General features: G+C 44.6%; 1 protein-coding gene across 1 annotated transcript in view; it reads right to left on the reverse strand.

Moving 5' to 3' along the window:
- RBM26 (RNA binding motif protein 26) overlaps positions 1 to 16693 on the reverse strand; it is a 102069-nt gene extending 85376 nt beyond the window's left edge. Inside the window, exon 1 of the mRNA XM_077812633.1 lies at positions 16313 to 16693. Coding sequence (XP_077668759.1) covers positions 16313 to 16383 — 71 coding nt within the window. The 5' untranslated portion in view covers positions 16384 to 16693. The remainder of the gene's footprint in view (positions 1 to 16312) is intronic.
- Between the last annotated feature and the right edge of the window lie 1502 nt (positions 16694 to 18195).

Below are 18195 nucleotides of genomic sequence, written 5' to 3' on the forward strand. Positions count from 1 at the left end.
CCAGGATAAGAGTCTCCTGGCCAGCCAGGGATGGTAGAAAGTATTACTGAAGCATATTAATATTTAAGAACTTATGTCAGAGAGAAATCAGAGCACTCCCAAACTACAGACTGAATTGACTAATTGTGGCTATGTACCTTCAGCCACAGGAGACTGCACAGTGGCTGCAAACTTCAGCTCTGTGCAGCAGCATCACTTCTATCTTGCTTCAATTCAGCTTCAACTAGCTGTTCTTCGTTCATAAGCAGATTTGGTCCAAACATTGGGCCAGCTTGGTTGTAGTAGCATGGTGTACTACTGGGGGAATTCTGCGGCACTGCGCATGCGCGAAATTCATTTCCCAGCAGATTTCTTTGTCCCCCCGCAGAAAAATGACTTTCTGACAGGGAAGCAAAGGGAAGTCACAAAAGCGGTCATGCGACCCCCCCCACAGTATGTTTCGGGTGCCCAGGGCAGCAGCAGAGAGGTATATCACTGTGGGGCGGGACTGGAGAAGACGCGGCGCCTACGCTGCGCTGGGCGCAGCTGCTAGGCCAGGCTGGACTGGGGAGGACGGGACTTCCTCTTATCACAGAATCATGGAATATGAGGGTTGGAAGGGACCTCAGGAGGTCACTTAGTCCAGCCCCCTGCTCAAAGCAGGACCAAGAACTAAATCATCCCAGCCAGAGCTTTGTCAAGCCTGACCTTAATCATCCCAGCCAGAGCTTTGTCAAGCCTGACCTTAAAAACCTCAAAGGAAGAAGATTCCACGACCTCACTGGGTAACACATTCCAGTGCTTCACCACCCTCCTAGTGAAAAAGTTTTTCCTAAACCTCCCCAGTGCAACTTGAGACCATTACTCCTTGTTCTGTCATCTGGTACCACTGAGAACAGTCTAGATCAGCGGTTCCCAAACTTGTTCCACCACTTGTGCGGCGAAAGCCCCGGCGGGTGGGCCCTGAGGACGCAGCAGATAAACAAACTGGCCCGGCCCGTCAGGGGCTTTCCCTGAACAAGCGGCAGAACAACTGTGGCAACCACTGGTCTAGATCCATCATCTTTGGAATCCCCTTTCAGGTAGTTCAAAGCAGCTATCAAATCCCCCCTCATTCTTCTCTTCTGCAAACTAAACAATCCCAGTTCCCTCAGCCTCTCCTCATAAGTCATGTTCTCCAGCCCCCTAATCATTTTTGTTGCCCTCCGCTGAATGCTTTCCAATTTTTCCACATCCTTCTTGTAGTATGGGGCCCAAAACTGGATACACTACTCCAGATGAGGCCTCACCAATGTTGAATAGAGGGGAACGATCACGTCCCTCGATCTGCTGGCAATGCCCCTACTTATACAGCCCAAAATGCCGTTAGCCTTCTTGGCAACAAGGGCACACTGCTGACTCATATCCAGCTTCTCGTCCACTCTAACCCCTAGGTCCTTTTCTGCAGAACTGCTGTCTAGCCATTCAGTCTCTAGTCTGTAGCGGTGCATAGGATTCTTCTGTCCTAAGTGCAGGACTCTGCATTTGTCCTTGTTGACCCTCATCAGATTTCTTTTGGCGCAATCCTCTAATTTGTCTAGGTCTCTCTGTATCCTATCCCTACCCTCCAGCATATCTACCTCTCCTCCCAGTTTAGTGTCATCTGGAAACTTGCTGAGGGTGCAGTCCACACCATCCTCCAGATCATTAATGAAGATATTGAACAAAACTGGCCCCAGGACCAACCCTTGGGGCACTCCGCTTGATACCAGCTGCCAACTAGACATGGAGCCATTGATCACTACCCGCTGAGCCCGACGATCTAGCTAGCTTTCTATTCACCTTATTGTCCATTCATCCAACCCATACTTTAACTTGCTGGCAAGAATACTGTGGGAGACCGTATCAAAAGCTTTGCTAAAGTCAAGGAATAACACGACCACTGCTTTCCCGTCATCCACAGAGCCAGTTATCTCATCATAGAAGGCAATTAGATTAGTCAGGCATGACTTTCCCTTGGTGAATCCATGCTGACTGTTCCTGATCACTTTCCTCTCCTCTAAGTGCTTCAGAATTGATTCCTTGAGGACCTGCTCCATGATTTTTCCAGGGATTGAGGTGAGGCTGACTGGCCTGTAGTTCCCAGGATCCTCCTCCTTCCCTTTTTTAAAGATGGGATCCAGGACCTCCCCTGATCGCCATGAGTTTTCAAAGATAATGGCCAATGGCTTTGCAATCACATCCGCCAACTCCTTTAGCACTCTCGGATGCAGCGCATCTGGCCCCATGGCCTTGTACTCGTCCAGCTTTTCTAAATAGTCCTGAACCACTTCTTTCTCCACCGAGGCTGGTCGTCTCCTCCCCATGCTGGGTTGCCCAGTGCAGTAGTCTGGGAGCTGACCTTGTTCGTGAAGACAGAGGCAAAAAAAGCATTGAGTACATTAGCTTTTTCCACATCCTCGGTCACTAAGTTGCCTCCCTCATTCAGTAAGGAGCCCACACTTTCCTTGACTACCTTCTTGTTGCTAACATACCTGAAGAAACCCTTCTCATTACTCTTGACATCTCTTGCTAGCTGCAACTCCAAGTATGATTTGGCCTTCCTGATTTCACTCCTGCATGCCTCAGCAATATTTTTATATTCCTCCCTGGTCATTTGTTCAATCTTCCATTTCTTGTTAGCTTCTTTTTTGTGTCTTCCCATGCACGGCATCCAGGGCCGGGTCAAACCCATTTCCAGATTTCTCCCCCAGCTGTAGGAAGCTCTGCAAACTCCCCTCCCCACAGGCTTCCTGCACTCATTGCTCCTCAGCTGCAGCAGGAGGGATCCGTGTACAGGGAGCTGCTCCCACATCCGTCCAACCCCAGTGCATCCAGATACCACCGCTGAGCCTCACCCTGCCCAGCACCCAGAAACCCCCCTCAACGAGCCCCATTCCCCCTGCACCACCCTGATGAGCAACCCAAACCCAGATCCCCACCCTACCGAGCCCCAAACAGCTGCACCTGGATCCCAACCCTACTGGGCGCCACTCCCCCAGCATCTGGACCCCCGCACTGAGCTCTATCCCCATCCACACTCGGACCCCCCTGCTGAGCTCCAACCACCTTCACGTGGACCCCCTGCAGAGTCCCATTACTGTTGTATCCAGAACATCCCCAACAAGCCCCTGTGCATCCAGACCCCCACCCCCCTTGTAACCAGATCCCCCACTGAGCCGCCCACACAGAACCCTCTCCACCCACATCTGGATTCCTCCCACACTTGGATCCTGCCTTGCCAAGCCTGCTTGCCTACAACTGGTACACCTGGCATGCAGGGGCAGGGCTCTGGTGTGTTTCTGGGGCAGGCATAGTACTTGTGCTGTGTTAGGGTTGGGTGCAGCCACACAGTCGTCTCCCACCTCTGTGCAGCCAGTAGCCTGTTCTCCCCAGTGCCATGCTGGAGCTACCACATTTATTTGACAAATAATATTTTCAAAATTTTGAACTATTGTGTGCAGAATTTTAAATTTTTTGGCACAGAATGCCCTCAGGAGTAATGGTGAGAGACAAGCAGAGCGGTATCTCATCTGCACGTAGCTGGCATGTGAGTCCACATCACCTGACCAGTTCAACGAGCGGCTGCATCTAGAAGTTGAATAGGGCCGAAGGAAGAATTGATCTTTGTGGGCCTACACAAATGAGGAGTCTAGTGGTGGAGATGCAGTTTCCCTGAGCAATCTTAATTCTAGTATTTCCTACCTTTGGAGTGCTTGACTTGGCAAGATTAATATTTTAACGTTCCTTAATGCAATTTTAATTATAATGTCACTTCACATATAAGCAAGATTCTTTTCCCTCCCTCTTCAAAAGGTGTATACCAGTTACTTTTAAGAGAAATAACTGTGTGGGGATAATAAGAAACACACCAGAATATTTTTTTTAATCTTTATTAGTACCTATCCTCACTAGTCTTAATAAAATTACAACATTTTTATATAGAATCAGAGAAAATGCTCTTAAGCAAACTAAGCAGTCATGGGATAAAAAGGAAGGCCCTCTCATGAGTAGGTAACAAAATGCAAAGCAATGCACTGGAAAAACATAATCCCAACTATACATATAAAATGATGGGGGGGTCTAAATTAGCTGTTACCTCTCAAAAAAGATCTTGGAGTCACTGTTTTCTCTGAAAACATCCACTCGATGTGCAGCGGCAGTCAAAAAAGCTAACAGAACGTTGGGAATCATTAAGAAAGGGATAGCTAATACTACAAAAAAATATCACATTGCCTCTGTATAAATCCATGGTACATTTTGAATACTGCATGCAGATGTGGTCACCCCATCTCAAAAAAGATACATTAGAATTGGAAAAAGAACAGAGAAGAGCAACAAAAATGATTAGGCGTATGGAACAGCTTCCATACAAGGAGAGACTAAAAAGACAGACTGTTCAGCTTGGCAAAGAGACAAATAATGGGGGATATGATATAGATCTATAAAATCATGGTGTGAAGAAAGTGAATAGGAAAGTGCTATTTACCTCTTCACAAAACACACAAAAAAGGGGTCCCCAATGAAATTAATAGGCAGCAGGTTTAAAACAAACATAGGGAAGTACTTCTTCACACAACGCACAGTCAACCTGTGGAACTAATTGCCAGGGAATGTTGTGAAGGCCAAAAATATAACTTGGTTCAAAAAAGAGTTAGATAAGTTCCTTGAAGATGGATCCATCAATGCCTATTAGCCAAGATGGTCAGGGACGCAACCGCATAGTCTGGGTGTCCCCTCTTGAATGCCAGAAGCTGGGATTGGATGACAAGGGGTGGCTCACTCAATAATTGTCATTCTGTTCATTCCCTCTGAACCATCTGGTACTGGCCACTGCCAGAAGACAGGATATTGAGCTACCGGTCTGACCCAGTATGGCAATTCTTAGATTTTTTTTAAAAATACAAGAACATGTTTTAGGATGCAAAACAATCTATGAGAAATTGTATATACATGAGGAGTGTTACGACTACACGCCCAATTAACTGTTGTATTGCTGACTTAAGTGTTTCACTACACAACTAACTTTTTTTTTTTTTTTTATCAGTTTTGTGTATGAAATTTTCTTGGTTTTATTTAACTAAATAAACTATACATGCACCAAAAGAAGAAGATTAACAGGGAAGAAATCAAAACTAGAAACTCAGTGCTTCAGTCTAAGAGGCTTAAAAGCTTTGCTGCCTCTGACTTGCTACATGTTGCCAATTCCTGCAATTTTATTCCAAGTTTTGAGATATTTTTTTCTTAAAGCTCCAGCTCCTGGAGCAAAGACATAATATGAGCATCTTGGCTTCAATTTTTTTTTTTTAAGTAACTTTCTAGCTCTCACAGTGGCAGTGAAAAGCTGAAAAATGTATCTCAAGTGTACCCTAAAGACTCAGAAAACAAAGGTAAATAAGCCCAACTTTAAAAAAAACCAAAAAAACCAAAAGCAAAAATGCAAAAAAAAATAATAAAACCTCAATTTTTAATGTAGTCATAATTTTTGCGGACCTGCCCCACTGTTTTTGAATACTTGGTTTTGGCAATACTGTTCAAGACATGAAATAGCCAGCAGGTAATCCGTTACTGGTGCCAGCCCACCCTGTCAGACCACCAGCAATCCTTCCTAGTGGAGAGAAAGCTTATTCCAGCAAGAAAGTTCTTTTGCCGGAACACCACATAGCAGCTCAGCAAATGAAATAAACTATACTAGTGAAAGCACTTTTATGTTAGCATTACTGCATCTACACTAAGGGCTTTTACCTGTATAGAAATGTCTCCAAAATACCACACCTAACCAACACTGGTATACTGGCAAAATTTCAAGTGTAGACCAGGCCTAAAATTTAATTTTTTAAAAATTATATTTCTATCCCTTATGTGTACAAAGCTAAGTTGCTTTGAAAATTTGAATCAAGCATAAAGCATGCAGTAATCTCTCCCCAAGTCGCAGACAGCATGGAGCAATAACTCTAAAAGATATAACTGTTCCATTGTTTAACTGGACTGTTAACCCTGATACCTAAAAAAGGACAATTTAATGTCAGCACTTAACTATTTTACTGCTAATCATTTCAGAAGTATCCAAATAATGTGTTTAACCACAATACCAAAATGCCTCCTCTGCCTTTCCAGGTACCAAAAGCCTCATGTGTCTCCTACTCATTTACCAAAATCTCCAGGTTTCCCCTGATTGTTCCCACATTGCAGTTAAACACTGCTAGTACAGAACTTGCTGCAGCATACCAAAACTAAAAATTTTGGGAAAATGTGAAATAAATTCAGTTATCAAAATACAGAACACTGGACTGCATTATTCATTTTCATATTACAGTAACTCCTCACTTAATGTTGTAGTTATGTTCCTGAAAAATACAACTTTAAGCAAAACAATGTTAAGTGAATCCAATTTCCCCATAAGAATTAATGAAATAGGGGGGTTTCGGTTCGAGAGAAATTTTTTTTTTTTGCCAGACAAAAGGCATCCTATACATTTTAAACAAGCAATTTAATACAGGTATAAGTTTTAAACAATTTTAAAGAAACAATTTAATATTACGATCATCATTGCTGATTATGAAGCAATGGGAGGTGCCCCTGCCTTACTCCACACAGGCACAGCTCACTGGTACTGCAGACAATGAGGCAGGCAAGGAGGCCGAAGGTGCCATAGGCTAGGAGAAGCACGTTGCGCAGCAGCGGCTGCTTCCCCTACTGTGAAGCACCAGGGGAGGGGGGCTCAACCCTCAGCCCGCCCACTCCACCCCTTCCCCCAAGCCCCCCGCTTAACCCGCCTCTTCTCCCCCCACACCTCCTCCCCCTTTACTCTGCACGCCGCGTTCTTGCTCCTCCCCCCTTCCTCCCCTGCTTCCTGCCTGTGGCAATCAGCTGGTTTGCAGTCTTCCGGAGGCAGAAGCGAGGACTTGGCACGCAGGCTCCCCCTCCCTTCCCTGCCCCCTGAAAGCCACAAACCAGCTGATTGCCACAGGCAGGAGGAGCAAGGGAAGGCACTGATCTGTGGGGTCCGCCGGTGGGTGGGAGGCGCTGGGGGGCGGGGGGAGCTGATAGGAGGCTGCCAGCTGTGGACAAAGCAGGCAGCCAAACGATGTTATAGCGGAGCATTGCACAACTTTAAACGAGCATGTTCTGTAATGGAGCAGGGACGTACGATCGAAACAACGTTAAGTGAGAGGATGTTAAGTGGGGAGTTACTGTACTTTCACTAATACTCAATTTTTAACAAACTGCTACAGAATCCAGACCCTTACCACAAAATTTGGACTCAACATGCCACAGAATTCAAATGACCCTACCTTAGTTCACCAAAACACACATGCAGGTTCTCAGATATAAAAATTTCAAGGCCAGAAGGGAGCATTATGATCATCTAGTCTGACCTCTTGTATAACAGGTCAGCAAAAATTTTCCCAATTATTCTTGCACTGAATCCAATAATCTGTGGTTGAACTAGACCATGGTTTCTCAATTGGTGAGTCATAACTGGCAACTGGAGGTGGAAGACATCGAAAGATGAATTACAAGCTAACGCAAAGAAAATCTCAAGTCCTGACTTCCGGCATACTCTTCCACTTTAAGGTGAGTATTCTCTGTCAAAATCATATAGGCTTATTGTTATTGATACATATTTAAATATTACTTTTATAGTAAACATAAGGTAGCAATGAACATTTTTACTTTGAATAAAGGGCCTCAAACTAGGGGTATAAATAACGTGCAAAACCAGCAATCATGTAACCAATTAAAATTCTATCGGTTACATGGTTAAACGTTTACCTGCAGCACCCCAATGTTTTACGTGAGGCTCCGCTGCCAGCCCTGTGCCCGGGGTCCCGGCTGCTGGGATGGACCCTAGGCGTGTGGCCAGCAGCCGGGAGGGACCCTAAGCAAGCGGGGCGGCAGCTGGGATCTTGGGCACGGGTCGGCAGCTCGGACCCTGGGCGGAGTTTAACAGTTACCAGAAAGCTTCAAGCTTATTGGTTAACCAGTTAAACTCTTACATCCCTATCTCAAACCTAAAAACGTTGAGAAATACTGAACTAGAGCATGTTTCAGAGTAACAGCCGTGTTAGTCTGTATTCGCAAAAAGAAAAGGAGTACTTGTGGCACCTTAGAGACTAACCAATTTATTTTAGCATGAGCTTTCGTGAGCTACAGCTCACTTCATCAGATACATGTATAGATAGATGTATCTGATGAAGTGAGCTGTAGCTCACGAAAGCTCATGCTAAAATAAATTGGTTAGTCTCTAAGGTGCCACAAGTACTCCTTTTCTTTTTGAACTAGAGCATAACTTTTATCAAGATACCCAATCTTGATGTTAAAATGAATACATCAGAAAGGGACCAGCATGTCTGGCAGCCTCTGTTGGACTGGATACAGCAAACTGCAAACTTTCAGGAATCTAAGCCCCACAGCATACAAACTTTGAATATGTAGGCACCAAGACCCAATAGGAAGACCACCAGAGTGTTGAGCCCCTCTGATGCATTCTTAAGGCAAGGTGTGAGGGAAGCAATTCAGGGAATTTGAGAAGGGACTGGCCAGGATGCAGGAAAGGTCAAGAATGGTTCTGTTATTGAGATTAATTTAATAAAAATGGGCATATTTAGTCTTGAAAAAAGAAAACTGAGGTGAGACTAATAACAGTCTTCAAATATACTAAGGACTGTTATAAAGACGATGGCGATCAATTGCTCTCCACGTCCACCGATGATAGGACAAGAAGTAATCACCTGAATCTGCAAGGGAGATTTAGGTTAGATATTAGGAAAAACTTTCTAACCATAAAGATAGTTAAGCACTGGAATAGGCTTATAAAGGAGGCTGTAGAATCCCATCATTGGAGTCTTAAGAACAGGTTGGACACCTGCCAGGGATGGTCTAGGCATACTTGGTCCTGACTCAATACAGGAGGCTGGAATAATGACCTCTTGAGTCCCTTCCAGCCCCACATTTCTATAATGCTATGAAACACGCATCCATTAAAACAGTTATGCCAAGTCTACATTATACCATTACAACAAAAGGGGATACAGTTGATAAGTGCTTAAAATTGTTACAGACAGTAATTACTCCTGGGGGAATTTTGTGGCAAAAAATTAAAAATTTTGTGCACAATATTTTAAAATTCTGCATATTTTATTTGTCAAAATAATACAATAGAATCACATCAGTTTCAATTATTTTGATAATTTATTTCAAAATACCTGTCAGCAAGTATGTCTGTAACAATACAGACAACAAAAAAGATTCAGGAAATGATTTTTGACAAATAGATTCCTTACTAAGCATATTAATAAACAACTCTGAGTAATAATTCATTTAAACTACAATACAGAAAAGTATTTACTGTACCACTCAGAAGCAGCGCAAAGGCTTGGTGGAGTCAGGGCTAAAGGAGGAGCTGAGGGAGAGCGAAGAAATTGCTTGGAAGAAGCCTGGGAGTGAAACTGGAAGGTGGTTGGGTGTGGGTGGGAGAAGTATAGAACAGGATATTGGGTTTTTCTGGGGGACGGGATTGGGGGGGAGCTTGAGCAGCGGACTGTTAGGGAGCCTCCCCCATTCAGATCATCGCTGACCCCTAGCCTCTCCTATTCACTCAGGCACATCTGCTCCTATCCCTCTGTGTTCCTGCACCCCTCCTTCTCTCCATCCCCACTTGTCTTTGCACCCCCCACTCCCATTCAGCCCCTGGCTCAAAGCTGTCACCCCACTAGCTCCTCTGTCCGTCTGTCCCCCTCCCCACTAGCCCTTCTGAACCCCAGTCTATGTGACCCCCCCCCACCCCCACGTGTCCCACTCTGTCCATTCACGCACACACACACACACACACACACACACATATCCTGTGTGTCCTCTGGCCCTGCGAACAAGGTGCTGTGAGGAAAGCAGCATCTGCTCCCTCCCTTTTCATAGCTGCCTGCTACAACCTTGAGCATGCTACCTCTCTTCTGGTGCCACAGAAGGCCCTGTTGGGTGAAAGGTGTAATTGCATCACCTCCCCAGCAGAATCTATTTTCTGCAGAAGTAAAATAAAAAAAAATCTGTGAGGGAAATTAATTCTGTACTTGCGCAGTGGTGCAGAATTCCCCCAGGAGTACACACTGAATGAACAATGCACTGTTCTAATTCCTTTGTAACTATTTCTCAAGCAAATTTTTTCTAACCTGGAAAAGCATGGAGGGAAGCAAGGACACAGAAACTGACCATGTACATACCAAGCTGAAACATTTAAACTACTATTTAAGTCATTACACGAAAAAAGGCCTGAAACATTTAGATGGACAGAATGTTTTCTCAGTTTCCAGCTCAGACTGCAGCTTCTACCTGCAAAGGAGAGGGGGAATGGGTCATCATCAGCCTTTATCCTCACAACTGTCAACACCTCTGAATTTCACAGCTTATGAGTACTATAGATCATCACTTCATTCAATTATTCATACCTAATGTAATCTCAGATTTGCCCAAGATTTGAAAATATGATCATCAATAGTTTTCATCTGTTGGTCAAAATTCCTGCAGCCTCATTTTCCCCTTAACTTCATCTACCTGATTTTGTTCTTGCAACACTTAGGGAAACCTGCTATTAAAGTGCAGCAGTAGCTGGTACAAAGTTTTAACAGGAGCTCTCAATCTTTATTTTGCTAAAATCTCATGGAAATGGCAAAAACTAGAACCAGAATATAAACTTTGTTTTTTATCAAAACACCATTAAAAAATTTAAACAGTGTCCAAAGTGATACAGAGAGAATAATAGGACAATGAAAGCCACCTCTTGGGGCAGTTTTGAACTGGATTATCTCACTTTTCTTGTACCCTTCTGTAAGAAACCTAATGTTCTGGGACAGGCCCATCTGGCCACAGTGTTGCTCCTTCTTAATTAGATTCCTAGAATAAGTTATACATAAGTAATGTTTGTTTACAAAATATTTTATAACTTTTTAGCCATCACAGAAAACATCTGCCAAACTGAATCTAATTTTCATTTGACAAAAACTCTGCCACACCATGAACACCGTCACTCACTCAGGAAAGTAGGAGAAGAGACAGACAGATTCCTTCACCACATACCCCTGAACTCTAGAGTTAACTTTTTAAATTCCAATGCAATTCACTATCATTATTATTGACTAAGGTCAAGAACCTCAACTCAGAAAAAAAGGAATAGGTACTGTACAGTCCCCATTATTTTTAAAATTAGTTTTCTTAGTGTAGGCGCAACGTGCCTCAAGGAGGCCCATGATCAGGATTCATCACTGAATTTGGTCCGCTGGATGGATCATTAGTTTCCCCGGCTCAGGCCAGGAACGGACAGGGAGTGCAACATGAATGCTGATCCGTACCCATCAGAGAGGTTACCCAGGTCTCTAACTTGAAAAAGCCAATCTTATCCCAGTGCATCTGATTTTCTTTCAAAGTCACTAAAGCAGTGTCAGTTAACTTACCTCTAACCACTGTAAATCCTACACTTTCCCAGAGCCAGTGACAGAATCTGGGGTTCTTGATCACCACTGTTCTACTGCTAACTGGTAAATATTTGTGTAACACACTGGGAATGTGTGTCAATCTTCCCACAGTGGCTGGCCTACAAAGTGCCTCACTTGTCAGAGTATGCTTGCATATCACTCTGTGCCCAATCCAGAGGATGAGACTCCATGAGAGTGTTTTGGTAGAAGAGCAATGACAGATTCCTTCACAAAGGTTCCCTCCAATTGACAAGTCATGTTGTCAATGCTCAAGTGCAGGGCTGTTCTTGTTGTGCTCACTTTCAGTAAACTTTTAAATGGGGATAAAGTGTTATAAACAAAGAATTAAAACTTTTATTAACGCTAATATTTAAAATCAAATTTACACAAGTTGAGAGGGAATGTACTGTACATCTGGGGTCAGGCTTGAGTTATGAGGGATTACAAGTGTCGGTTACAAGGTTCACCGGATACATACGTAGTATATAACCAAGCATAGACCCAGATTACTAAATCACTTCACAGCCACTCTCACTCTTCAGGAGGGCAAACTAGCAGTAACAGCAGCAGTTTCTCCCTGATTCCCAAGTAGGTACAGGTCCCTTTTTCCTGATTCTAGAGAGCTGTCCACTGAGGTACACAAAAGAGGTATATAAAACCAGGAAATCAGCAAACAAAAACTATCTTCAATGGCAGTTAAGATTGCAGCACAACACACTCCAGTGCTAAAGTCCATTTACCTCAGCAGTGTTAATGAAGAGTAACTTTCCAACCTTACGGGATGTGAGCCCTGGTCTGCACTAAAATGTTAGCTCAACCCTGCTACGTCACTCAGCAGTGTGAAAATCCACACACCTGAGCAAGGTAGTTAAGACAACCTAAGGCCCCGTGTACAGCCAGCATTAGGTCAACAGACAAATTTCTCTGCTGATCTGGCTACCACTTCTTGGGCAGGTAGATTACCTACACTGAAGCACTACAGAAGCAAGTAAAGACAAGCCTTGAGACAGTCAGATGTGCTGATCTGTTGCTAGTATTGATATAAATGCACTGTTTACATTAGAATGTAAGTTTGACAAAGTTGGCATACATAATCGCTTTTCGTTATCTATTAGAGATGGAAAAGAAAGCTTTGTGGCATTCTAGAGTTAGTTGATTGTATTACCTACTATGCTATTAATTAACACTAAGGTAGAAAGGATGCACAAGTCTTTCATTTTAAGACTGTCCAATCTTTTAATGTTTTGGGTGGTATCCAGCCACAACCTTAACGGTCACTAAACAGTTGACTTGCTCATTCTATTAAGCAACAGAGTGGGACAGACCACACCACTCACCTAATTTACGAATTTACAAAAGAGTTGGGACTGAGCAAGAATTTGAGTACAGTTAATTGAGAAAAGCTAGCAATATAGAATTGGACAAGAGTAAAATGATGGAAAGAAGGAAAGACTGTTTAGAAACTAATAATGGTCGGAGTGCTTTGACAGATTCTTTGCCATGTAATATTGTAAATGAAAGTATTATATATATTAGTTAGAAATGGTGTTTCAAAAATTTGTTTTTTATTCTCTTTGTAATAAGTAGTTACAATATGAAAATCCATAGCACAGTGAAAGGAACACTTTCCATTTTAATGAGGGCTTTGCCTTTATGGCATATAAACTCTACTTTAATTCACATTTTAAACAGTAAACTTTTTCTATATATCTGAATTAGCAAACCAAGTAAGCCTGCACAAAGATCCCAAACCAAAAGAAAAAAAAAACTAAATACCATATATACTCGTTCATAAGCCTAATTTTTTTTTTAGTAAAAAAGGGAAGCATTAGAGAAGGGGGTCGGCTTATGAACAGGTATAGAGACAGAGAGGCGGGACACAGCCCCTCCCCCCAACAGAGGGAGCAAGAAGAGGCAGCAGAGCCAGAGGGGAAGAGGTGGAGCCAGAGTCTCTTCGCTTCTGGCCACGCTACTCTCCCCCCAGCTGCAGCTCAGGGGCTGGCAGGCTGCAGCCGTGCGCTCGGCCCCACCCCCCAAAGCAGGCTGTGGCCATGCTGCCTGGCCTGCCGGAGCAGGCTGCGGCTGTGCTGCCCAGACTGCCAGAGCAGCTCCAGCCAGGCCAGAGACATCCTCGCCAGATAAGGTGGGAAGGGATGGGATGGGGAGAGTGTGGGGGTCCCAGGCTACGGGTAGGGTCACGTGGGGGATGGTCACAGGGGTTACTCACCTGACCCCCAGCTTCTCCCCCCAAAAAATTTCCCCACCAGTTGCTGCCCAGCCCATCAGGGCAAGCAGCTGCCGCGCCGGGACACTTTGTTTACTTCGGTTTACCTCTATGCCTGCGGACGCTCAAGGTAAATAAACCATCTCGGCCTGCCAGCGGCTTATCCTGATGGCCCGGGAGCCAAAGTTTGCCAACCCCTGAATTATAGGGTCGACTTATGAATGGGTCATAAAAATTTTCCATTTTTACTTATCCATCTTTTGGGGGGGCTGGGGGAGAGTAGGCTTATAAACGAATCAGCTTATAATCAAGTATATATGGTACCTGGGAGTCTTAAACCATGTATGGAGGAAAGTCAATGTGCCAACAGAAGATGTTTAACTAATTTTGATTTACAAGAAGGTAATTAAAAACAAGACATTTATGCTATAAATAGGTGAAAATTAAAGAACCACAGTTTCACCTAAGTACTACCACTGTCACTGATGTTACCACAAAGCAGTGTTTTCAAAACCAGGAGACTAGACTGTAGAAACTTCCTGTTACAGACTGGTGGCTCAAACTCAAGGAAAATGAAAATAAAAAACTGCTTAGACCTTTGCTAAACCAGAACTTGGTTCTAGTGAATGTTAAACACAAATGATGAGATCCTCACCTGAACTTCAGCCCCTTTACAAAAAATGAATAGGGTGGAATGACATAAAGGGGCTCTAAAAGCCAGAGATATGGCCTGGGGAGGAGACTCTCCTGGCACAGGAACTGCAAATGTCCAACCTAAGGCTGTTTTCTGAAGACCCCTTTGCAAGCCCTGTGTAGAAGATATGCCAGGGACTCAGTCTTTCCATTACAGAGACCACGCAGTGCTGTACTTCATAAGCAGGTGGAGACAAGCTGCATTTGTCACAGCATATGTCTGCACTACAGTTAGCTCAATATATCTATGCCCAAATTAATCCCTTTATTAGTCCAGTTTGAATGAGAGCAGCCACACCCGGAAATACTGGAGCAGCTGTGTCCACACCGGCACTGCACTCATTCATGTGTGGCACTAAGACTTCTAGGAGGACATTCCATGGTACATTCTTTGCACTGCAATAAGCTGAGATGCTCTAGGAACTCTTTCTCAGTGAATTGTGGGAGAACTTCCGTCTTTCCTGAGCACAAAGAGGGAATTGCTGGAAGACCTTTGTATTTGTGGATAATCCAAGCACTATATCCAGATGCACAAACACTCATTCCTCAACCTGTGTATTATATGATTTTAACATTAGCTTTAATAACATTTTTATTTCTTTTATTAGGTCATTTACTCCTATGGGCAGGGTTATATTTGAAATGCCGCATCGGCGCAGCTGCAGTGTTTAAGTGAAGATGTGCTATGCTGACTGAGAGCTTCTCCTGTAAGCTTAGTTGACCCACCATCATGAGAAGTGGTAGCTATGTCAACCGGAGAAGTGAGTGTGGATTTTTCACACCCCTGAGCAGCATTATTATACCGACATAAGTCTGTAGTGTAGACATGTCCTAAGAGTTCCACCTTCATATTGCGTACAACACAGCTCCGGGCTATGGGGTTTTTTTTTTGGCAAGGATGACAAACTCCTTTGCACCATTTGAATTCTGGGCAGCTCAACAGTTTTGGCATAACTAGATAGTCCTGTAAGTCTATCTAAGAGTGTCTCTTCATCGCAAAATTAACTTGAATTAAAACTTGATTGCCTCTAACTTGAGTCCTTTCCATACACCATAACCTCTTAATTACCATGCAATGGTATTTTCAGTTCGGATTGGATGATTTGTCAGGGAGTATAGGCTAAAGCTTGAGGTAACACAGTTCAGCAGCTGCTACCATGACCACATTTGCGTTGTGGACATAGAATAGCCCCACTTGAGTGCTACCAGTCCTCACAGGACTTCCAGCAATTCCCTCTGTGTGCATACAGTGTCTCATAACAGAATTATGCATCATTTCTCCAGCAAAAACTTCTGCCCCTTTTTTAGAAATGTTCACGCACAAAGTAACTCAAAACTAGCTTTTAACCATTCCTAAATTAAAATTAAGCTTCTTGAAAAACAGAACTCAAAAATAAAACAACAAATCTTAACTCCAGTGATACATTTTTCTAATTCTTTTCTACACTTAAGTTGCTGCCTGTGGTACACAACTACATGTTCTGCTTAAGAACTACCCTCCATCTAAGAGCTTTCAACCCACATCTCTTATACTTAGAATTTTTAAAACCCACTGACCATTTGTAAAAGCGCACCAGCTCAGCGGGGGAGAAGACAGTGTTTTAGGAGACTTATCCCAGTAATTCCCACAGGCTCTACAGGGGAGGGGTGCAGAATGCTGCAAGGTTTACCCAGTTACTCACACGGGCTGTTATAGAGGAGATGTTACCCTGGCTACTCACATACGCTCTGAGGAGGAAGGAAGGGAATTATCCCAGGGGGTTACCCCAGTTACTCACACGGGCTCTGTGGGGGGAACGGCGTCCCGGGAGGGGTAACCCCGGTTACTTATACGGGCTCTGTGAGGGGAGCGGTGTCCCGGAGGAAGGGGGGGGGTAACCCCGGTTACTCACACGGGCTCTGTGGGGGGAGGTTTACCCCAGCTACTCACATGGGCTCCAAGGTTTTGCTGAGCCAGGATTTCAGGGCCTCGAAGTTTTCTATGATCATTTTCGCCACCATCCAGAGCGGCCCGGGCCCCCCGCCTCCCTGGCAGCAGCAGCGGCGGTTCCGTCCCGGCCGCAGGCCGGGTCCCGGCTCCTCCGCGCCCCTCGCCCGAGCTGCCTGCCCAGCTCAGTCTAGATGCCCGGAGACGGGACAAGGGCCCGACGCCGCGGAGGGCTCGGAACCCGGCGGGCCCCCGCTCTCGCCGCAGCCTCCCCGAAGATCCCGACCGCACGGGGAAGATCCCGGACAAACGAAGGACCCGAGCCCGGATCGTGGCTCCCAAACGCGCGGTCCCCGCCCCTCCCCCTTAGCCGCAACACGAACAGGTAAGATGGCGGCCCTGAAATGTCGCGAGAATATAAAAGCCTCGCGAGGCAAGAGAGGGCGCTGGGAATGAGCCCGAGGGGCGGGGCGCCGAGGAAAAGCCGGGGCGGGGGAGCGGGGATCCGCCCTGTGGCGCTCGCGGGGGCGCTCAGGGAGAGAACGGGCGGGGCGGTGGAGTTTCATGGGTCTCACCGCCCAGGCACAGGCTCAGGCCCTGCGGAAGGTGTTGCTCTTAGGCTCTGGCGGGGAATGGGTTTTGTTGGTAGCGTTCCACCAGTGTTTCCCCCCAGGAATTGAAATGGCGGGGGGGTTGAATATACAGAGGGGTGAGGGCCAAGGCGTGGTGAGCCCGTGAGGATGAGCTGTGTGGCTCCCTTGTACGTTTTGCGGCCATTTAATTAGATTTAGTTCGTGTTTTAAAATCATCACACAGATTAAAATTGGCTACTCAAGCCTATTGTTGTGAAGTACTACAGCTGCATCCTTCTTGGTGTCTTGTAATTTTGCACAACTCTGTTCATGAACATCTCAAATGCAGTGCCTACATCTTTGGTGGCTTCTCGTGTCTCCGGGATTTCCAGTCCTTCATGACATGCTCATGATCAGGCAGAATGTATTCTCTTTTTTCGGAATACAGAATTCTATTCAATGAGGATGAAGAACACTATTTGTGGTGGGGAGTTGCAAGAGATTAATCCCTACGTCTTTCATTTTAGGAAACCTAGTGCAAAGAATGGGTTGAACCACTAGTGATGATAAAGAAGTTGTTGAAGTCAAATCTTCATTCATTCATCATATGATATTCCACTCTGTGTTCAAATTCTCTATTCTGTCCTGATCACACAGCAGCCCTGTCGCTGGCAACACTTCACTCTGCTCAACTGTCAGTGTTTTATAAGTTTCAGAGGGATAGCCATGTTTTATGACAGTCATCTGTAAAAGCTTTATGTAGCGGTTGAATAAAATCCAGAAGTCGCTGTTGTCGATTTGTAAGAATGAAGTATGTGTGCTTTTTCAGATGGCTTAACGAAGACTTCTTTTCCTCTTCCCTTAAAGAGTCAATATAAGTGCCTTAATTAGTCAACTTCTGAACCAAGCCTTTGCTTCTTCCAGTATGTTTTCAATGGATTTCTCTGTGATTGAGCCAAGTGTTGTTTCTATTGCTGGACAAAGATCTACTACTGCTGTAGCAGATGTGTTGTTTAATGACCCAAGTGGTTTCAACGGTAGAGTTACAAGAGACAGAATGGCGATAGTCTTCTCTGAACTTAGTAGCAAAAGTAGTCCACTAGCCTCACTACTTAGATCCGTCCCATCTTGATAGATGCTTTCCAAAGCCAGTAGTAATGGTTGCAGTAATTTTAAGACAACAGTCATGGATTGCTCATGAAAAAGCCAGCAGGTTTTGCCAAATTGTACTAATTTGTACTTTAGTCCCAGTGTATCTTCTATTTTTTCCAAGACGTTTAGTCCCTCAGAACTCTTGCTGAAAAAAAGAGTATA

This window comes from Eretmochelys imbricata, chromosome 1 (assembly GCF_965152235.1).
Source record: "Eretmochelys imbricata isolate rEreImb1 chromosome 1, rEreImb1.hap1, whole genome shotgun sequence".
NCBI classification, from domain to species: Eukaryota; Metazoa; Chordata; order Testudines; family Cheloniidae; genus Eretmochelys; species Eretmochelys imbricata.